General features: G+C 38.9%; 1 protein-coding gene across 5 annotated transcripts in view; it reads right to left on the minus strand.

Annotated features, from left to right (window-relative positions):
• Positions 1 to 572: 572 nt before the first annotated feature.
• The window catches only part of cnot6l (CCR4-NOT transcription complex, subunit 6-like), a 96,104-nt gene continuing 72,963 nt past the window's right edge, over positions 573 to 23,713 (minus strand). For all 5 annotated transcript variants that reach the window (XM_078543542.1, XM_078543522.1, XM_078543514.1 and 2 more), the window contains 5 exons: positions 16,922 to 17,076; positions 13,441 to 13,589; positions 9,996 to 10,229; positions 9,375 to 9,577; positions 573 to 5,414 (listed from right to left, as the gene is read on the minus strand). In XM_078543542.1, the coding sequence (XP_078399668.1) occupies positions 5,202 to 5,414; positions 9,375 to 9,577; positions 9,996 to 10,229; positions 13,441 to 13,589; positions 16,922 to 17,076 (954 nt within the window). In that variant the 3' untranslated portion in view covers positions 573 to 5,201. The remainder of the gene's footprint in view (positions 5,415 to 9,374; positions 9,578 to 9,995; positions 10,230 to 13,440; positions 13,590 to 16,921; positions 17,077 to 23,713) is intronic.

Consider the following 23,713-nt stretch of genomic DNA (forward strand, 5'->3'; position numbering starts at 1 on the left):
GTTTAGATGACTAAACATAGCAAGTTTTAGTTTCAAATTTACAGCACCAAATAGAATAACTTGTGGCAATTTGCATAAAATGGCGGTTTTCAGGATGTGGATGTTGCTATTGCCCAACTCTAATTGCCCTTGAGCTATCTTCTTGAACCCAACTGAGTAAATTGCTCAGCTATTTCAGAAGGCAGTTAACAGTCAATCACATTGTTGTGTGTCTGACATCACATATAGGCCAGATCAGGTACAGATGGCAGATTTCCTTTCCTACAAGGACATTAATGAAGCAGATAGTTTATGACAATCCAGTAATTTCATGGTCACCATTACTGAGACTAGCCATCTAGATTTATTTAATTAGATTTAAATTCCCCGGCTGCCATGGTGAGATTTGAACTCATGTCTTCAGATCATGAGTCGAGGCCTATGGATTATTAGTCCAATAACATAGCCACTATGCTACTGTACTCCAAAATGTGGAAATAAATTTTAACTCATCAGCCTTAAAAGGGATGCAGGCAGAAACCTCAAATGGTATTCTCCCATGCAGTTTCAACTCATTAAACACAAGAGAACAATTTTCAAATGACCATTTATTGCCTACAGTCAAAGGAAAGAAAAAAAAAATACAGGCGCAAGGGAACAAGCAGACATAATTTAGCCCCATACATTGAGAGCAGTACCCAAACTCCATATGGAAAAATACTTTATCTTTTTAAATCTTTCACATAGTAGTACAAGTGAAGCATCCCCATCTGAGCTGCCACAAGTTCAAAGACAGACTGAGTACAGTTACTGGCTTAGTTGGTATATTTCCATTGCAGTAAAGTAACTGAAATACAAACTACAGCAGATTGGATAATGCAAAATACTTAAGTAACTTGTGTAAATTGAGTTTTCACTTTTTTGACCAGTAACATTTTAAAGAAAAAAAATTCAGCTGGTGAAAATCCAAATACTTCCTCCTACTTATTTAGTGCAAGTAAAAAGCTACCTGGCACATCAGTAAGAGGTAATTTAGTCTTACTAAACCAGTACATTTTTAACCCATGGAGTGAGTTTAGGAAGAAATAATATACAAAAATACCATTGTTGGGAGATGGGGGGAAATAGGGAGGAAAGAGAGAAAAGCAACATCCACCTGCTCAGAGTTCAGGGAAATGAATGTTATCCAGTGACCAACGGTTCTATACAGACACTGGTGATGCAGCACAGTCCACTTTCATTTCCTATTAACCACCATGATAATTTTCTAATAGCAAAAACTATATATTTTTTAAAAAGGATGTTAAAAAAATAAAGGTGGTCAAATGCTGAAAATGTCTGATTCACGTTTAAAAAAACTAAATCATTGCTACCACATTTACAAACTATAATCATTTAATACAATATAGGCAAAGTTTTGCAGACAGAAGCACCATAGGTCTCAAAAAGAGTCATATCACTCATTATTTTTGGTGTTGCAAATGAACAAAGCAACATCTAAAAACATGCACAAAATCCCCAAGTTACGTAACAAATATTTAACTACAGCTCACTCTAAAAATCCCGCTACCCACTTCCCAACATCTATACCAAGTGTTTTTTAAAAAACTTAACTGGAATTTCCGTCCAAAATATTTTAATTTAAATTCCTCTCCGCTTTCCAGAATAGAATCTAACTGCAGAATACAAAAAACTGTCAACAAGCATCCTTTTTAGTTGTCTGCAGGGTAGAATATCTATAACTAGAATCATTTCACCAACACCTCAGACCTTCTAGCACTTAAACATAAAACTTGTAATACAACATAAACAGCTGATGTACAACATGCAAAAACTCTGAACCCACTTGTCCCCCATGATCAGAACTTGTTCTCTTCCCTAATGCCATGGGGGATGGGGGGAAATGTGTGCTAGAGGGGGAAGCTACAATCAGCCAACAAAGCCACAAAAAATTTTACTGATTCAATTAGGGAATAACAAGGCAGAAATGTCAAAATAAATCATTTATCTAGAACAAATCAACAAAAGTGCAACACGTCACCAGTTCTTCGAGTCTGATCCAATTTAAAAATGCCAGCAGTACTCAAATTGCCTCCGAGAAATGGCTTGGAAAACCCACCATTTAATTAGGCCAATTCAGGAGTGCTCTTTTATTTAGCTTTTGAAGCACCTATGAATTAAAAGCTGATTATATGGTGTATTTTTGACAGTGCCATATGGTTTCAAATAAGCACTCTTTTGGTTATCTGCAGCATAATGAATATCAGGCTCTCCAATATACAATACATAGAAATATATAATTACTACTACAAAAACCTGCTTTTTGTGACTGTCTTAAGTCATGAGACCCGTACTTCATTTTGAACAACATTATCCAATATGTATGCTTTTGTACTGAGTGATATGAAACCTTGAAAGACTGGAATTCAGTAGCTTTTCAATCCATTGAGAGCTAGTAAGTACATTTGTTAAGGGAGTGAAGGGTACTGAACAAAGAAGGGAATCTCTCCACATCAAATGCACAATACCCAAGTGACAAAAACCTTTACGCATATGCAGGCTTTGTCACCAAAGATAGCACTCCTGCATTGCACAAAGACAAAAGGTAAGCCGTGCTGGGAATGAGATGGAAATAAAGCTGGTCTCAGAAATCATTGTGCCATACCTGACTTATTGTGCGGTTTCCAATGTCCCACACTCCTTACACCAAAGTTAAACACATTACAGCGTTTGTACAAAACTGTTTTTAAGTTGTTTTTAGGTGGGTTTTTTTTTTACATAAAATCTCACAAATCTTAACAGATTTATTGTATAGAATTTTAAAAGTTGCCTGGAGAAGGCCTGTCAGGTTTTCTCTGCTTGCTTGGGCAGTGCAGCTGTTTGAGCAAATTGAATGAGGCACGTTATTATGAAATGAGGGACAAAAACATAACAGAAACATACATGAATCCGACTGTGCTTTCTTTATTTTTTTGCCTGAACAATTAGGATAAACACACGACAAACTTCCTGTCATCTCCATTTCACTGTTTTTCTTAAAATGTTCTTTCCCTCAATTATATATATTTTTGAAGTACACAGTTATTGGAACTCTGGAAAAATGCATACAGAAGCAAAGAAAACCTGATGAACATCCTCTTGCAACAGAGTGTCTTGATTTATTTTATATTGAAAGCAGACAAAATTTGTAGTTATTAACAGTAAGTTTTCCCAAAAACTGCTTTCCTCTTCAATTATAAAAAAGAAAGCGAAAAATCCAGTAAATGGGCTCCTCTGTAGTTCATATACAACCATTCCCGGTAAATTTTAAATTCCATTTTATACAAACTGATTTGACAAAATATTGGGAGTGAAGTATGGGAAGTTAATATTGCTTAGAGATACTAAAACAATGCATGGAGTTTTAAGAAGCAGGGTCATCACAAAAATGTTAAGCGCATGAAGCCTTAGGATTAAAAAAAAAGGTCTTAAAAAGTTCAAATTCTTTCACCAAAACAGAATTCAAAATGAAAAGTTTTAGAATTTACTTGGAGCCTCCTGTCTTTCATTCTCATTAACTTTATCTTGCTCCATAATTCATGTCCTTAAAAACATGACATCCTTTCAAAGAGTTACGAGGCCATAGAATTAAAGTGCTGACTTAAAACTTCAGATTTCAGACAGACAATCTTGAAGTCATGAATCCAGTCATATAGATATCAAAAGGAGGTTATTCGTAAATTCTATAACTAGGTCTTGTCCACTTGTAAACTTTATCTGATGTCATTCTATCATTATACATTAAACTAAAAACAGATTTTACACATCAGAAGATCTTGTTCTGCTGATTCAAAAAAGGTTAAACCTGCAAGTGGGTTCTTAAAATGCAGATTTTTTTGGGTGGGGGGGGGCGATAGTTAGGGGTCACATTGGACTGATGCGCTATATACTGTATCAATGAAAACTCAATTTCTTTATAAAGTGCAGTAGGTTGTTGGAATACAAAACATGAAAATTAACGACCATTAGATGGTGCTTATTTAGTACACAGCAATATTTTAGGTGCTTTACCTGACTTCATGCCCGAATTATTTATGATGCACCTCAATCACTGCTCACTGCATGTTTATTTCATTGTGGAAAGGAAAATGTGGTCTTGACCGATGGGCCAACATTGAATTGTACTTCTTGCTGGCTGATAACGGAGCAGCATTGAGCTAATGTCCATGATCATCCTGCTCCCCTGGAAGGAGCTAATTATTCCAGTTCAGTTGGGAAGACAAACAATCCACGTGGGAGCTGTTTTTGTTACAAAAAACACTTTCTAAGGCAGTGGGATAAATTTTAAATTCTACGATTAATTTCCATTAGCTGCAATACATGTTCAATAATCAGTTTGGAAAATCTGAATCTCGTATCTGTCTGTCTCGCTCTACAAATCAATAAGCAATGGGCATCTTCTTTAGTGAAACCGGATATGAATCTCATTCCAAACAAGGCAGAATAACTTCAAACCAAAATCACAGCTGGATAGCGCCAAAACCAGCCCCCACCCCGCCCCATGACCCACCTCCTCCCTTTTGGCTTCAATTATCTCTCTACTCAGGACCAGAGATTCTACTTAGCTGTGACAGGGTCAGAGAATGAGTGGAGTTGCTGATTGGTGCTTCTCTTTTTAACTTTAGCCAAAGAATTAAAGTGAACTATAAGAATATATGATCGAGACAGAAAAGAAAGCAAGAGTAACAAATGGAAAGATACCAAATTCTCACCAAATGATCTACATTATTTCAATAATGATATATAAATAGATCCAAGGCAACTAGGGTGGGGCAAAGCTCAGAACAGTGTTCTGCCTGTCGGTCTTTGGAGGAGCAATCAATGGCACCATATTGCAAAGCATGTAATGCTGCTGTTTCAATGCCAGATTATGTACATAATCCAACAAGAAAACATAAACACTTAACACATAATATGGTGATAAAATGTTTTCAGAGTTACAAAGAATGCGATCTCCAGTGTCTCCAAAGGTCTGAGTAATAAACCTTTTTAAATTAAGTTTTTGTTTGCTCCAGATTTAGTGACAGTGAAATAAACAGTATTACTAGAAACATACAGAACACATACATTTAAAAAAAAGAGAACAAATAAGATTTTACAGGCCATACTTCACTCCTTCATACTTTGATTTTACAACTGTACATGTCCATAAAAGCAGGCAGTGCCTCCAGGACAGGAATCCACTACCTCCGGCTGGGTAAGTGCACACCATTCATCAATGGTGGCAAGGAAAGCTGAAATTCAAGCTGTATTAACAGTGAGAAGTGGTCAGAAGGGATATGAGGGTGTGGGCATCCAGTGATAGAATTTTCCACAAGCCACTGAGGATCCAAAGGGCCAAGAACACCCAACACGTTCATCAGAGTCTTGGAATAGAAAATGTAGTCGATAACACCCTGGGAGACAAAACAAAGGCAGACCAGATTATCAACAAAGCAACAGCAAAATACTGCAGATGCTGGAAATCGGAAATAAAACAATGACTCAGGTCAAGCAGCATCTGTGGAGAGAAAGAGTTAATGTTTCAGGTCGATGACCCTGCATCAGAAATCTGAGTAATAAACATTTTGAAGTAAGTTGCTTTTGTTTGCTCCAGTCTTATGACATTACAGTGAAATAAGGAGTAATGCTAGAAACATACAGGACACTTTTTAAACAAAGAGAACAAAAATGGTTTTACAGGCCATAGTTCACTCCTTCACATTTTGATTTTACAACTTTGCACGCCTTTAAGAGCTGAAGATTTCCAGCATTTTCTGTTTTTATATGACAAAGTGCTGACTAATATGAACCTACATTTTTTTCAACACCCTTCTATACGTTTGTGATCTTAGCACAGTAATGCTCATTTCTCTTATACAAAGTGGGAAGATAGCTCAAGCAAATGGGGAGACAAATGTGCAACCTCCCCTCAGCCAACCACTAGGACATATACAAGAGCAGCCCAAGTTAACCTGGCCTTTGGATTTGCATGTTTGTCTCTTCCTGAAGGGTAATACTTTTAAGGGCGTGGATCTGAGGACAGAGCTCAGATTATAAAATTATCATGTGGGATTATCTTGAATGCTAATCCATATAGTGCTACAGCATTCCTGGAATTTATCAATTTACAGTCCCATTAATTTTTCCAGTGCCACTTTTGTTTACTAATATTAATTTCCTTCAGTTCTTCATTCTGACTAGTCCCTTGGTTCACTATTATTTCTGGGAGATTTCTTGTATCTTCCTCTGTGAAGACAGACGCAAAGTAAATATTTAACTTCTCTGCCATTTTCCCCTGTTCTATTATAAATTCTCCTGTCTCTGCCTGTAATGGACCCACATTTGTCCGTGCTAATCTTTTCCTTCTTACCTACCTATAGAAGCTTTCACAGTCCATTACATTCATATTCAATTCTCACTTTAATTGGTTTCTTGGTCCTCCTTTGCCGAATTCTAAAAATGCTCCCAATCCTCAGGCTTATTCCCTTTTCTAGCAACTTTATAAGCCTCTTTTGATCTAATACAATCTTTAACTTACTTTCTTACAGAAAATCCTTGGTTATACATTAGTCTTCCATACTTCGAATGTGCCCAAGGCAGTGAAATCACCTTTGCTTGTTGAGTGTCAACATACTTCTGAGATTTACCTTTAAGAGAACGGCTGCATTTGCGATTTTGTCCTTCCATGAAATGCTACCAAGCAGCTACCACCTTTGGCCCGCTCAAAACATGCATGGAATAACCTTAAGGAGATTGTATTCCATTCATCACTTTTTAGCTTACTCCCCACCTTACCAATATTCCTCTACAGCTTTTACCAATCCAACTGGACTTGTATCCAAATTATTGATATATACAGTGAACATAAGTGGCCCCAGGTGTGCACCCTCAGACATCATCACCCACTTCCATTCACTCTGGAAAAACTACCTTTAACCCCAACTCCACTTTCTTCCTTCCAGCCAATTTTAATCCAATGCTATTCGTCCCCTAATTCTATACCACTTAACCTTATGCTGTGCAATTAAATATTTTACTCCATACAGCTATAACAAAACTACAAAAGGAAATGCAAGGGGAAAATTGATATGTGAGTGACTTGGTTGTGTAATTCTCTTTCAGTGGTCAATACATTTTTTTTAGGATTGCTACAGCATCAACACTTCCTAAATATATATATTTTTAAACTCAATAGCTGCTTCCATAGAGTTGGCTTGATGCCAAGGCAATCTCAAATAAAACCACAGCATAAACTGGCAGCCACATGACAGAACGCACCAAATTATGTAACTTCAGCAAGGATTAGTACCATGCAATACACACTTAGTAAGAAAAGCTGAGTATTGCAAGCTGAACTTTTTAAAAACTGAGTTGGTCAGCATGTCACGAGTAACATCAACTCACTTAATGTAAATGCACTACCATAAAACTATGCCCTCTGAACCATCGTAACAGCAGTATCTTCCTCATATCTTTGTGAAGATATTTCAGAAGTGAAATTGGAATTGGTGCTGCAATTCTGACATATTACACCTGTAATGGTGAGGCATGAATTTTCACCCATGACTCCTTTCATATTGAGGTACTAATCACTCAGCCATGCTACTGCAGGGATAAGCAAAAGACAGGACGTTACTACAGAGAAAGGACAGTGGTCAATCACTCCCTCAAAACACAGAGACAATATTATTGTGGCCCTGGTTGTCACTTGGAGCAGGTCCCATGATGCGAACAGTCCCTGATCAAAGAAAGGGTGAAAAACAGCTCAGAAAGGAGACTCATATGGGTTTTTTTTTTTGCTGGTGATGAAAGAGCGGGGCTACGAGTAATGCTAATTAATGTGTAACTGAGAAAGTGAAGTGAAGAGTAAAGTCAATAGTACAAACCAACAAATTGAAAAGAGAAAAGATAAAGTGAAATATGAAGTAGTGCTTAAATGGTATCCATCTTAGGTTTCAAAAGGTTGATTGTATAAGCAACATGAGATCCTAGACAGAAGATTACAGTTTCAAGATCCTGGAATAAAATGAGTTAGTAAAGGAAAGCGTACTTAGTTATGTAAGCAGATGTGCCAAAGGTTGTCTTCTGTGCCAGTAATTTCCAAGAGTCTCAATTTCAAGACAGTGAGGTTGCAGGAAAGTGGAGAGGAAAACTGCCCATAGAAAAGATTTCACTGATGAGTGGTGTGAGGGGTCACCTAGGTGACTGACAGAAATAGTACAGGCACCGAAGCTATAAGGCACCATACCAAAGGATGACATTGGGCCAATTCATAGTGTGAAAACAATAATGACACAGTGAAGATACTTGGAAAATCTAAAAATAAAAAATGCTGGAAATATGTTAGAATGCTGAGTACCAAGGAGAAAGATGAAATAGTGTTCACTCTAGCTTGCAACAAGTTTGGTCAAAATAGACGAGGAAACAAAAAGAGTAGAATTCGGAGAGAAGGATATAGTAGTGAGCCGCAGGTAGATCAGGACGTTGCTCAAGTCAGAGCAGAACTATTCAGCTCAGGAAGTCACCCAAAATGTAGACCACCATACTGAACAATGAGTACAGTATATTAAAAGAAAACATCTGCAAGCTGTTGTCTCACATGGAAAGGAACAGTTAAGGCTCTGGACAATGCTTTAAGATGAGGCAGGTGGACACTTATATATGATACAGTTGCATAGCAAAAGACTGGCAGTGGAAAAAAAGGGAAATGCAGCCAGATGGGGCAGTAATTGGTAATGGAAGGGTATCACAGAAGTATCCATCAGGAAAAGAGAGGAGAACAGAGAGGGGTGATACATCAGGATAGGCTGCAAATGTTAGCCATGGAGTGATATTGGCAAAGTTGCTGGGCAGGCCACCCACCTGATCCCTCAACCACGCAACAGTACATACAGCAGGAAGTAGCAAGAGTGAGAGAAAACTAGATCGGAAACAGAAACTAAATAATATTTGACATGACCTAATGAACTAAAATATCAATTCTAATAGAGTTAAGCTGATTAGCACTAAAATGAGAATATTAAAAGACATGCAAGATAATTAAAGCAATGCTCCAGACCACAATTGCTCTTAATGCATGGGAAAGCTGTAAGAGGCCTGAAACATGAGGACACAGGCAGGTAAATTTTTACAGTAATCATTTAGTTAACAAGCTAGGAGACGACTGTTCAGAAATACTATCCAGAGCCTAATTTTCTCCCATAATACACACTCCTTGATTTTGAGAGAAAATCAGACTTTCATTTGATACCATCACGAGCCCTACCAGAAACATATCAAAAGGGCAGTTAAATATTCATCCTTGTAGCTAATTATCTGCAAACAGATTCCACAAGCCCAATTTGACAGAAACCACAGTGCAGCCTACCACTTACCTTGAAGTCAAAAGTGTAATTTGTGTAAGGCATCAAGTTGTTTTCATAAGCGCTCTTTAGTTGGAAATCATGAGTAATTCTGCCATCAGAAGTTCCATTCTTCCCATTACAGCTGAAGTTCATCAAACACTCGTTATACCTCAGCTCCTTGAAGTCTTTGTGATTCTGTGCAACACCTCCAGTGCTCAAGTATTCCACAACACCTACACAACAAATGGAGTCAGTAGAGTTGACAGACTGGATATGCCACTAAGTTTGGTTTACAACTTCTAGTACAATACCCTCTATGCTGTGTTAAGTTTTAGATGCACAGCAATTTAACAGTAACTGCATAAAGCACCTCTTAAAATAATGTTGCATCTAATTACATTGTACTAAATTGAACACATTATCTGTATTTCTATTTTGATTAGTTTTTTTTTCCCCAAAGGCACTCTTGTCAATTACAGGAAGCTCCCTTGTACTAAATTGAACTAGACTTATTAAGGGCACAGATTTCAACTATGAGGAACAAAGAGTGCACCTTTCCTCAAAATCCTAATAAAATATGGACAGATTTTGTTTTAAAATTCACCAAGCATAGTACAGGTACTAGCCAAAAGTTGTCTTTGATGGTCTTACCTGAATCTGGCAGTGAATTGAGATCTGCACACAGCACCAATGGGATGCAGTTAGGATCTGCAGAAGGGCAGCTTGGCCTAAGAGAAGCAGCTGACTTCTCTAGAATAGTTTTGAGTTCAGAGATAATCATCATGGTTTGGATGAGCTTCACATCAGAGTACTCAGGGTCCCAGTGCATATGTGCATTGGCCACAAGAATTAGCTGCTTTTCTGTTCCATGAAGTGTCTTCACACCTGAAAGGAATGATGCTTTTAAATGTATGAAACAACTGAAAGGACAAACAAAACTAGCATTTTTGTAGCACTTTAACAACCTCAGGGCATCCCAAGCAATGAAGCAATTCTGAAGTGTAGTCACTGTAGGAAAGATAAGTGAATTTTCACAACAATTAATAAATGACCTGGTCATCTCTTTCAGGTATTGATTGAGGAACAACTGTTAGTCAGGATAACAGGAAAACTTCTTGTTCTTCTTTGAACGCAGGCATGGGATCTTCAGTGTTCACCTGAGAGGACAGACTCCTTCAGTACCACACTGAAGTGGTATCTTGGGTTATGTGTCAAGAATCTGGAGTGGAACTTGAAACCATGACCTTCTAACTCAGACCCAGGGTGGTTATTTAAGGTTGGGTTTGTAAATGAGGTCATTGAGTACTAGCAGAAGACCATCAAGCCTGACCTGTCTTTCATCTTTCCAATGGTGCTTCTACTCTTCCTACAAAAAGCACTTGATACAGGTGATTCCCATGGAAGAACTCACTGTGACAGCACTGCACCGGGGGGGTGGGGAGAAGAGAAGAAACAGGAGACAGGACCACAATGATTCCTGAACGTCAAAGTGACCGCAGCAAAAAAAAAAGGAAAATCGACAAATTGATTGGAAGTTGTGCAAAAAGATCATCTTACAAAGCTCTTTAAATTAACTTCCTTAGATACTGGGTGGATTAAATAGTGTTAGGAATTCTGATGAACATTTCAATCACAGAAAATGGTTCATCTTCAAGAACCAAGAACATTCTGGACAAATGTGTGTTTTAAAAGACACTGTTCCTTAAAGGGTTAATGCAAGAACTCTAATTGCTTTTCTTTGAAGTGACAACCATTTACAAGATAATTAAGCAGTTGTAAAGCTGGAAACCTCTTGACCTGAGTAGACTGTGTACAAAAGGGGTGACATTGTAGATTATGGCTCTGGGGAGAAAAGTCATGCCTGGAACTGTGTTTAAAAGTTGGTTTGCTTCAAGAAGGACCAACTGCTTGTGAAGGAAGGCAACAGCGTTTTTACAGTTTAGAGCCAGTCCACAGCCAGAAGTGAATATAAGTGGCTCCTAAATTACTCTACGTGCTGCGGGTCCGTGTGAGTGTTGCTCGAACCCGCCTGAAAAGTAGTGCACGAGTCGATTGTTTCGCAGATCAGTGTTGATACCCAATCACATAACCTGGATGCCATTTCAAGGACTCCATCATCTTCCCTTTTCCTTTGACCATTGATGTTTAACCTTTGGCAGCTTTGGCAGAATTCCTCTATTTTATATGTCTTCTTTATTTTGGTGTGTGTGTGGTGTGCGTGTGTGTCTGTCTGTCTGGGGGTAATTGGTATACTTTCATATTTCATACTGCATGTTCCTAAGCTTTGCTTTTCTATTTGACAAGACTGGTTTTATAATGAACTAATAAGAACATAAGGATTAGGAGCAGGAGTAGGCAATTCAGCCCCTCAAGCCTGCCCCGCCATTCAGTATGATCATGGCTGATCTCATTTCGGCCTCAACTCCAATTTCCCGCCCTCTCCCCATAACCTTTCAACCCGTTACTAATTAAAAATCTGTCTATCTCCTCCTTAAATTTATTCAGTGTCCCGGCATCCACTGCACTTTGAGGTAGTGAATTCCAGATTCACGACCCTTCGAGAAAAGTAATTCCTCCTCATCTCTGATTTAAATCTACTACCCCTTAGCCTAAAACTATGGCCTCTCGTTCTAGAATGCCCCACAAGGGGAAACATCCACGTCTACTTTGTCTATCCCCTTTAGCATCTTATATACCTCAATTAGATCTCCTCTCATCCTTCTAAACTCTAGCAAGTATAGGCCTGAACTGCTCAATCTCTCCTCATAAGACAAGCCCCACATCTCTGGAATCAATCTAGTGAACCTCCTCTGAACCGCTTCCAATGCAACTACATCCTTCCTCAAGTAAAGGGACCAAAACTGTGCACAGTACTCCAGGTGCAGTCTCACCAATGCCTTGTACAGTTGCAACAACACTTCCCTATTTTTATACTCTATTCCTTTAGCAATAAATGCAAACATTCCATTTGCCTTCCTTATTACCTGCTGAACCTGCATACTAGCTTTCAGTGATTCATGCACGAGGACACCCAGATCCCTCTGTACTGAAGCATTCTGAAGTTTCTCTCCATTTAAATAATAAGTCGCCTATTTATTCTTCCAACCAAAATGGATAACCTCATACTTAACCACGTTAAACTCCAGACGTTTGTTGTTTATTGAAAGAAGCCTGGTTAAAGTCTATTTTATTCTGTACAACAGTAGTGAAGGTAAATAATTGGCCATTTTGGAGAGTGGATCAAACTTTTAAACTAATGATACAACCTGTGGAGTAGTGGAGCTAGTCAAACTGCACATTCCTCCCATCCCAGTCGTAACAGAATGTCTAAATGTTATGCATTACAGATCTCAATCTCTTTTTCAGATCAGTTACATTCACTTTATTATAATCTATCTGTACTGCTTTCATTCCATGATTAAAATACACAATAAAGCTCATAACAAATGTCAAGTCAAGATGGTGGTGGGGGGGCGGGGGAGCAAATGATCAGTTTGTTAGGATAACCCTATTTTGTTTGGAATAAGTCATTCTGAAGTATCTGCAATATAGTTAAATATTCATTGTGAAGTTTTACAAAATAGCAACACAAAATGAATAGGATCCCAAATATTGTTTTGCTGGCATTATTCTTTAAGCACATTGAATATATTTATAACAATGATAGCTAAAGTCACGCAGTAGCATATTCTGTATGAAAAATAATCAAAAAGAGAAGTCACGATGGGCCACAATGGCTCGCTCACCTGTCAATTTTCTGACAAGTAGCATTAACAGGCCAACATTCCATCCTTTTTCTTAAAAAAAATGGGGAATGGACTGGAGGAAACTAAAAATAGGGAAGAAATGCAAGTTCACAGCTTGCCTTTTAAATGCAGCATACAGAGTTATAATAAAAGCTTGAGTAAGTTGGAAGACAAAAATAAGTTGATTATAAAATTAAGCTCATCAGTAAGAAAGCAAACACATTCCAACCAGACATTTTAAATTATCCCCTGAAAGGAAACATCTGAGCAGTGAGCCAAAACTTCACATGCACTGGCTTTACCCCAAAAAAGTCAATTCATTTGCAGTTTTAAGAATATAAAACATGTACCTCCAAAAAGATCTTTGTGGACCTCTAAGAGCACTGCTACCCCAATATTATCCTTTGTCATAACTCGATTTAGCATGGCTTCAGAGCCATCTGAATTGGCCATTGCTAATTGGTTGAATTCCACTGTGTGCTTCTGCACTAATGCAAATCTGTGGGGAAGGAAGGAGAGAAATGACATTACAACATTTGAATAATTGTAGAGTAAATAAGGACATGCCAAGCCAACATACAGAAATTTGAGGAAGATAAGTTTTTAAAAAATCAAAGAGAGAAAGGAATGGCAGATTGCAATTAATGGAAGGGGAAAGCTCTTTAAATGAGCTTAGAAAGGGTTATAAGTCATAGAAAATTTATGAAAGCTAGTCTGACAAACTCTACAACTTTTGATGCTACAATAAAACCATTATATTCTCAAATAAAAGTGAATTGCAAGTATTGTAACTCTTGCTACCCTTCACCACTGTTGGGACAAAATATTGAAATTCCCTACCTAGCAATATTGTGCAGGTAGTCACAACAAGGATTACAGCAGTCCAAAAAGCTTGTCCGTCACCACCTTCTCAGTAACTAGGGATGAGCAATAAATTCAACCCCAGTGTCACCTACATTCAGGGCACTATTTTTAATCTATCCAGTCCCATCATTTGGAATGGGAATGTACTGAACAAGACAGAAGTTATTCTCGCCTGCTTGGTCTCATTTCTATAGCAGGATGAGGTACAATGACAGATGTAGTAAAAGAGGCTACTGTATCCTTCATTCCAACTCATAGCAATAAAGGTGGTAGTGAACTTAGACTGGCTCTATTATAGAGATTAAACTGAACGTATTTTAAAAACATATAAATTTGTCACTAATTAGTTCACAGTTCAAGGATCACCTCCTTTACAGTCTACTCTTGGACAAAAACAACTCCATATATTATGTACAGCACATGGATAAATGACCAGAAACCAATCTACAAGTTCTTACAGTAGATTTAGAGGAAAAAACAGAACTGTACACAACTGAACTACAGTGAGAATGATCTCATTTTAAACAAGGTTTATACTGTGTAAAACAACTAAGTGTACTATGAAACTAAGATTAACTCTTAACAGGAATTAGGGGGAAAACAGAAAAATTATGTACATGCAGTAATGTTGTAATTATCCAGTGGTTGAAGTAAACTATATAAATATTTAGAGTTCCCTCAAGTGGCAGAATATGATTACTACGCCCAAAATATGAGCATTTGACAAGTATTTGCACTCAGTTTCTTAATTGGTATTGCAACCCGTCTCTCATTCCTCTCCATGAAAACCCACAGGAACATTCAGAGTAGGAATGATCTACAGCATGTGAAACTTACAGGAGATCAAATATAAGAGAGAAGAAAATTGAGCAGAAAATAGTGCAACTGATTCAGAATTTTACTTACCTCTTTCCTATCACCTACACACCTCTTCATGTGAAGAATAAATATTAATGCATACTCAAATAAACGGTAGCAAGAGGATTCCTATAGGTATGGAAAATAATTGTATTCCTATATTGTACTACTTAACATAAAAGTTAAGATATTAAGATCAGATGTGTTGCAAGAAACACTTAAAGCTTGGGCTCATGGTTATAATGATTTTCAAACTTCTGTTCATGCAGAAGAATATAGTCTGCAATATCATTATTGATTCCTCAGGATATTCTGGTACATTTTCATTCTCCCTGTCAAGATCCTGATCTCCCTTGGCCTACATGTACCATTTCCCTCATGTTATGAGAACACCTGAAGCTTTGACTTGCAGCTAAATCCACCCTAGACAAAATAACACATCACAAACAAACAAAATGCAACTTACGCAAAGACTATTGTCCCATGCAGCAGTAGAACAACTGAAACATCTGAACTGTAAGCATAAAGATAACCTGAGCTTCAAAGCTGCATTTAACTCATTGAGGGTGGATTTACACTATAACTTTAATATCTGTAAAAGCAATTTCTTCTTCTCACAAACACTAACTTAAACGTACAAATTCAAGCCTGGAATTTTTCCCATATTGGCACCCAGAGACATGCACAATATGGACATAAAGCAAATTCATGCTTTAAAAAGAGCTCGGAACACAAGTGAATTACCTACGCGTACACATTATACCCAAATATCTTCAACTTTTTAACCATTATATTCGAGTGGACTGAAAAATAGACATCTTTGACTATAATAATGGCCTGCCTCAAAGATAGAGCTTAAATTACCTGCAATTGCACTTGCTTAGAGGCTCTCTTCAAATTACAGCCTGATTTTCAGGCAAAGTAGGAATCAGGGCATTTCTCATGATTTACTGCAATGTTTTAAACCTTTCTCCTTTGAGACCTGTACTGTACTTATATTTCTTGAATGCTTTGTGACACGTTACTTAAAAAAAATTGAATAGTTTTCCTGATCACACGTTGCTGAATATGTTGTGTTTAACGTACATGAATGATGGTTAAGTAAGCTGAATCTCGAATTTTCATACTTAAAGAGTGTCTGCACTTTCCTGTGGTCCCCATTTTAAAAAAAATATTGATTTGTGGCTCATTTACATTCAGGTGTATTTTAATGAAATTGAGGTGTAACTGAACATGATATCCAATCTCCATTCTGCCAATTTCAAGTCTAACTTCCAGGTTCTACCAGGTCCCAGAGTTAGGGACCAATCTGGCTCTGGAGCAAAGCAAGACTCCCAAGCATCTCATACAACATTTCGTTTTTTGAAAATACATTCTCTGGATGTTCCCAGGAATTCACCATATCAAGTCTTAGACTGAAAAGCTTTATTTGTGGATCAAATGAAAAGTTTACTCAGAGTTTAAATTAGGCCTTTCATTTCAATTTCAGTAAACTTTATCTTCCTCCTCCCCAAACACCTCAACTTTTGATCCTGTTGTTACACTTAACATCTCCTAGCAAAGTTGGTAAAGCAACTGGCTTGACCCTGGTCCTGTTAGGGAGAACAGTACCACAATATCAGAAGTGTACAATTGCAGGTTGGTATGACATGCCCTCAAATTCCCCCTCCATGAAAAAGTTCCTCACTTCTATTATCATAAAGCATATTAGAAACACCAAATTGGAAAGCAAGATACATTCAGCTACAGTTAATGATGTTTTTAGGAATAAACCTACAGTAAGAGAAATAATCTAGCTAGTCAAAGCAATTTTCAGTGCTTAGAAGATATCAAACCACATCAGCTTTCACCTTAACTCTAAAATGAGGTTTATAGCCTTTAACCTGTTCTAGTGGATAGAATTATTTTTTAAACCTGCATTATAAATTCACACACTGAACTGATTGCACTTCGCTGATAGTGGCAGCCATTATAAATGCCAGTGATTAGTGCAATTAATGTCACCAACATACAGTGTCAATAAAATTGACAAGGATTATAACAGATTCAGAACAGGAATCAACAGTAGATGACAGAGACATAAGCAGTACATTGTCCGTCTACACATACTTCTCTGTTTTGAAGAATATTGCACATCCATCTACATGCTTCCTTTCCTGCTCAGACATTAATTTGGCACGAGATTTTGGACAGAAGAACCCATCATATCCACGTTGCTTCAACTCAGGCAAAAAGAGGTTAAAGTATTGCTCTGTTTCTACTTCCTATTAAAGAAAAAATATATACATTTTAATCTGGAACATCTATCAAAACACAATAACAGCACAATTGGCTAAAAAAATGTGTAAGTGAATGTAATTTAATTTTTGAAGTGTAAAACCTGGCACTCAATATGAATTTCATGGCAGATGCTTGTAAGCTTGGACCCAAAAGGAGAATCTACTCTTTGCAACCCTTTTTCTGGCTCAAGGCAGCCCTCCAGTTATTTTTTTTTGGATGGGGGAGCAGATGCTCTTAATATCTGTTGTGGTATTATTAAAACTGCTATACACAGTCACTCTAAAATTACAAGTTTTTTTTTTAGGAACAGGGAAAAAACAGTAGAGCTAGAAAGCCCATCGCTTTTGACACATCAACTCAAAAGGTTCCCAATTTTCACTATAACTCTCAATCCCATCTCTCATGAAAGCATACAATTGTCTCATATCCATTTGTCGACTCCATTCTAAATGGTCCTTACTAGCAATTTAATCCACAACATTATTGCCTTACTTGTTAGACCAAAACGCTCTACTCTGTTCCTTTGCCACATACAAAATTGTTGTGAATCCTTCACCTAATAAAGTTTCCATGAATCAATATGATCAATTTACATTATCTTAAAAGTTTCAATTCAATCACCTCAAAGTTTCCTCTCCTCTTTTTCAAACAAAATAATTCTCAGAACTTGGAGTTATTGATATTCAGATTCCTTGTCAATGCTAGCCTCTGCACCTTTTCAACAATAGAAGGAACTTTTAGCAGTGTTCAAAGTCTCCTCAATAAAAGATTTTCCTCATTCTCTATTGGACCACGCAGCAATAACAAGGTGATAACAATCAAGGCTGAAATTTGAATTTGACTATCCTAATTTGAGAGGTTAATATAAATCAATTGAATTATTGGAGCTCCTACTTCAGTTTTTTTTTAAAAATTATGTAGATTTACAGCTTAGTCAAAATGTACAAATGCTATGAACTTCCAGGACCTATCATCCAGGACTGATTTCTACTTAGTTATACAAGTTACATCACTAGCCTCTACCAACAGAGACACCTTCCCAACACATGTACATTCAGAAACCCTCTTTTCTGATTTTATATATCTATACAAATAAGCAATGCGTAGTGGTGGATGAATGTTTTTCAGACTGGGAGGTGGTTAGTAGAAATGTTCCCCAAGGGTCAGTTTTGGGTTCATTACTCTTTACAATTTTTTTTTTATAAACAACCAGACTTGGGTGTAGGGAGCAGTGTTATAAATTATACAGATGATGTTAAAACTTGGCAAAATAGTGAATAATGATAGGTTGCGGGATTACAGGCAGAATGGTATAATAGGTTAGATGCAATTCAATGTGGAAATGTGAAGTGATTCACTTTTGGAGGATTAATATGAAAAGACAATAACAATAAATAACACAATTTTGAAAAAAGTGCAGATGAGCAGAGAGGCCCTGGTGCCAATAAACATAAATCCTTAAAAAAAGTGGTAAGACAAGTTGGAAAGTTGATTTAAAAAAGCATATGAGCTACTTGGCTTTATATATACAGGAGAATAAAGCCAAGTGATCATGGTAGATCTTTATAAACCACTGGTTAGTCCTGAGCTGGAGTACTGTGGAAAATTCAGGGCACACACTTCAGGAAGAATGTGAAGAGTTAGAAATGGAGGTTTACTAGGGATGAGAGACTTCAAGTTATGAAAGAGATTGAAAAAGTTAGGACTGTTCTTCTTGGAACACAGAAGGTTATCAGGTGACATAACAAGCGGTTTAAAATGAAGAGAGGATTTGGTATAGTAGATAGAAAAAAAACTGCTTTCTCAGGGTCAAACACTAGAGGCCACAGATTTAGAGGATTGGCAAAAGATCAAAAGAGAAAATGTGATGACGTTTCTTCACTCATGCCGGATTTGGGTTTTTTTTTTATTCATTCAAGGATTGTTGGATTCACTGGCTAGGCCAACATTTATTGCTCATCCCTAACTGCCCCTGAGAAGGTGATGATGAGCTGCCTTCTTGAGTCGCCGTAGTCTACTTGAAAAAGGTAGTGCAAGCTAATTTCATGAATAACTTTAAAAGGGAATGGGACATGTATTTGAGGATGAGGATCTTACAGGATTACGTATAGAAGGAGTGAATGGGCTGAATGGCCTCCCTCTGTGCAGGTTTCCTGTGTTTGGGGGGGTGGGGTACCCAGTATGGTAATTACCCAGGGAGTCAGAAGTCATCTTAATCTTTTCCTGGGTGACTATTCCTGTACGACACAGTCGCAACCATCCGAAGACTACAATTTAAATCGCCCAATGGAGGTTTTAACTTCCCAGGCAACTGCCATGCAATCCTTATGTGGCGGCTGTCAGGAAGATATAATAATTCTCATAATGTTATTGGAATTTATTGTAAAATAGTGGGGGGGAGGGGGGTGTGGGGGTGTGTGTGTGTGTGTCTTAATTGGATTAAAGGCAGCTGGTCTGAAGGCTTTGATGTAAACATGGTAAAACATGGGGGGAGTTTAGAATGTACGGTATAAAAGGATATTTGCATTTTTAAATAAACCAGACTTGATTGTTTTCAAAGGAGGGGGTGAAATGTGTCACCTAGCTAGGCGAAGTTTAGAAACTGTGTGTTTATTTTCCCTAAAGATTACTGGTGAAACTTAATGCTCTGAGAGGTTATCAGAAAGGTAAAGTCTAAAGACATAGTGAAACAATGGGAATTTGCATCCAAAGCGGAAAATATGTATGGAGGACCGAAGGCTGTGTGTAAAGGCAGGCATTTTAAAATCTTACAAGTATGAAAAGCCTTCAGCATTTATGCCTCAAGCCGCTGTCTTCAAAGAGCTGAAGTTAAGAAAACTCACTTTGAATTCGCGTAGTTCAGGGTATCATGTTTCTTTGCCTGGGTCTTTTAAAATCTGTGTGTCAATGAAAGTGTAACTGGGAGTCAGATTAAGTAGGGGAATAGGAATTATTATAGTAGCTATTTGTAGACATACATATGTGCTTAAAAATAATTTTTCTTGTTAACAAACATTTAATCTAGTTTTGTAAAACCCTATAAGACTTGGTGGTCTTATTACTACTGAATTCAAGGCATGCATCTCGAAATTTATACAAACTGCAAAACAAGTTGTGGGAATTGTTTCAAGTTTTCTTTTGGGATTTGAACAACTCAGCATTTACCATCAGTTGTGCCATAATGGGGACTTCTTGGGGTGGTCCTTCAAGTACAACACCCTGGAGAATGGAAGTTATGGGCCAATTTGCAATGACATACTCAGGACAGGTTTTTTTTTTGTTACTTGATTTATCTTCTGTCCCCATGGATTTAATTACAGTCTTAAGTAACAGAGCATTACATCAGTTCTCATTTTGAAACAAATGTAAAACATGTTAAATAAAAGATGGACACATATGTAACTGTTATGTAATTTTTTTTTTAAAAATTCATTTACAGGATGTGGGCATTGCTGGCTAGGCTGGCATTAATTACCCATCCTTAATTCCCCTCGAGGTGGTGGTGGTGAGTTGCCTTTTTGAACTGCTGCAGTCCCTGTGGTGTAGGTACACCCACAGTGCTGTTAAGGAGGGAGTTCCAGGAAGGAACAGCGATATATTTCCAAGTCAGCATGGTGAGTGGCTTGGAGGGGAACTTCCAGATGGTGATGTGCCCCTGCATCTGCTGCCCTTGTCCTTCTAGATGGTAGTGGCTGTGGATTTGGAAGGTGCTGCCTATAAGGACATTGGTGAGTTTCTGCAGTGCACCTTGTAGATGGTACACACTGCTGCCACTGTTCGTTGGTGGTGGAGGGAGTGAACGTTTGAGGAAGTGGTGCCAATCAAGTGGGCTGCTTTGTCCTGGATGGTGTCAAGCTCCTTCAGTGTTGTTGGAGCTGGACTCATCCAGGCAAATGGAGAGTATTCCATCATACTCCTGACTTGTGCTTGTGGATGGTGGACAGGCTTTGGGGAGTTGGGAGATGACCTGCTCTTGTAGCCACAGTATTTACATGGCTAGTCCAGTTCAGTTTCTGGTTAATGGTATTCCCAGGATGTTGATAGTGGGAATTCAGTGATGTTAATGCCATTGAATGTCAAGGGGCAATGGTTAGATTCTCTGTTGTTGGAGATGGTCATTGCCTGGCACTTGTGTGGCAAGAATGTTACTTGCCATTTGTTAGCCCAAGCCTGGGTATTGTCCAGGTCTTGCTGCATTTGGACATGGACTGCTTCAGCATCTGAGGAGTCACGAATGGTGCTGAACATTGTGCAACCATCTGCGAGCATCCCCACTTCTGGCCTTATGATAGAAGGAACGTCATTGGTGAAGCAGCTAAAGATGGTTGGGCCTAGGACAATACCCTGAGGAACTCCTGCAGTGATGTACTGGAACTGAGATGATTGACCTCTAACAGCCACAACCAGCTTTATTTGTGCTAGGTATGAATCTAACCAGCAGAGTGTTTTCCCCAAATCCCACTGACTCCAGTTTTGCTAGGGCTCCTTGATGCCACACTTGATCAAATGCTACTTTGATGTCAAGGACAGTCACTCTCACCCCACCTCAGGGGTTTAGCTCCTTTGTCCATGTTTGAACCAAGGCTGTAATGAGGTCAGAAGCTGAGTGACCCTGGTGGAACCCAAACTGAGCATTAGTGAGCAGGTTTTTGCTACGCAAATGCCACTTGATAGCACTGTTGATGACCCCTTCCATCATTTTACTGGTAATCAAGAGTAGACTGATGAGATGGTAATGGGTTGGGTTGGATTGGATTTGTCTTGCTTTTTCTGTTCAGGACATACCTGGGCAATTTTCCACATTGCTGGATAGATGCCAGTGCCGTAGTTGCACCAGAACAGCTAGGCTAGGGGCGCAGCAAGTTCTGGAGCACAAATCTTCAATACTATTGCCACAATATTCTCAGGGCCCATGGCCTTTGCAGTATCCAGTGCCTTCAGTCGTTTCTTGATATCATATGGTGTGAGTGGATGGATCATCCACTCTGCACTTCTGGTTGAAGATTGTTGCAAATGATTCAGCCTTCTGCTTTGCGCTGATGTGCTGCGCTCCTCCATCATTGAGGATCGGGATATTTGTGCAGCCTCCTCCTCCAGTGAGTTGTTTAATTGTCCATGACCATTCATGACTAGATGTGGCAGGACTGCAGGGCTTAGGTCTGATCTGTTGGTTGTGGAATCGCTTAGCTCTATCATTTGCTGCTTTTGACATTTGGCACGCAAGTAATCCTGTGTTGTAGCTTCATCAGGTTGACACCTCATTTTTAGGTATGCCTGGTGCTGCTTCTGGCATGCCCTCCTACAATCTTCACGGAACCAAGGTTGATCCCCTGGCTTGGTGGTAACGGTAGAGTGAAGGGTGTGCCGGTTCATGAGGTTACAAATTGCAGTTGAGTACAATTCTGCTGCTGCTGATGGCTCACAGCATCTCATGGATACCCAGTCTTGAGTTGCTAGATCTGTTCGAAATTAGCCCATGTAGCACAGTGGCAGTGCCACACAACATAACAGAGGGTATCCTCAATGTGAAAACAGGACTTCATCTCCGCAAGGGCTGTGCTGTGGTCACGCCTACTGATACTGTCATGCACAGATGCATCTGTGGCAGGCAGGTTGGTGAGGATGAGGTTAAGCATGTTTTCCCTCTTGTTGGTTCCCTCACCACCTGCCGCAAATGCAGTCTAGCAGCCATGTCCTTTAGGACTCAGCCAGCTCAGTCTGTGGTGGTGCTACCGAGTCACTCTTGGTGATGGACATTGAAGTCCCCTACCCAGAGTACATTCTGCACCTTTGCCACCCTCAGTGCTTCCTCCAAGTGATGTTCAATATGGAGGTGCACTGATTCATCAGCTGGGGGAGGGTGGTACATGGTAATCAGCAGGAGGTTTCCTTGCCCATGCTTGACTGGATAGCATGAGACCTCATGGGGGCAAAAGTCGATGTTGAGAACTCCCAGGGCAACTCCTTCCGGACTGTATACCACTGTGTTGCCATCTCTACTGGGTCTGTCCTGCCGGTGGGACAGGGCATACCCAGGGATGGTGATGGTGGTGGCTGGGACATTATCTGCAAGGTATGATTCTGTGAGTATGACTATGTCAAGCTGTTGCTTGACTAGTCTGAGACAGCTCTCAATTTTGGCACAAGCTCCCAAATGTTACTAAGGGCAACTTTGCAGGGTCGACAGAGCTGGTTTGCTGTTGTTGTTTCCGGTGTCTAGGTCAATGTCGAGTGGTCCTTCCAGTTTAATTCCTTCTTATTGACTTTTTAGCAGTTTGATGTGAGTGAGTGGCTTGCTGGGCTGTTTCAGAGGGTATTCAAGAGTCAACCACATTACTGCAGATCTGGAGTCACACGTAGGCCAGACCAGGTGAGGATGGCAGATTTCCTTCCCTAAAGGGCATTAGTGAACCAGGTGGGTTTTTATGACAATCGACAATGGTTTCATGGTCATCATTAGACTTTTAATTCCAGATTTTTATTGAATTCAGATTCCACCATCTGCCATTGTGCGATTCGAATCCGGTCCCTAGAGCATCCCCTGGGTCTCTGGATTACCAGTCTAGTGACAATACTCTATTTTTAAAACATCCACGTTCAAGCAGGTAAATAAGATTGCAA

The sequence above is a fragment of the Cetorhinus maximus genome, chromosome 1 (assembly GCF_964194155.1).
Source record: "Cetorhinus maximus chromosome 1, sCetMax3.hap1.1, whole genome shotgun sequence".
Taxonomy (NCBI): Eukaryota; Metazoa; Chordata; class Chondrichthyes; order Lamniformes; family Cetorhinidae; genus Cetorhinus; species Cetorhinus maximus.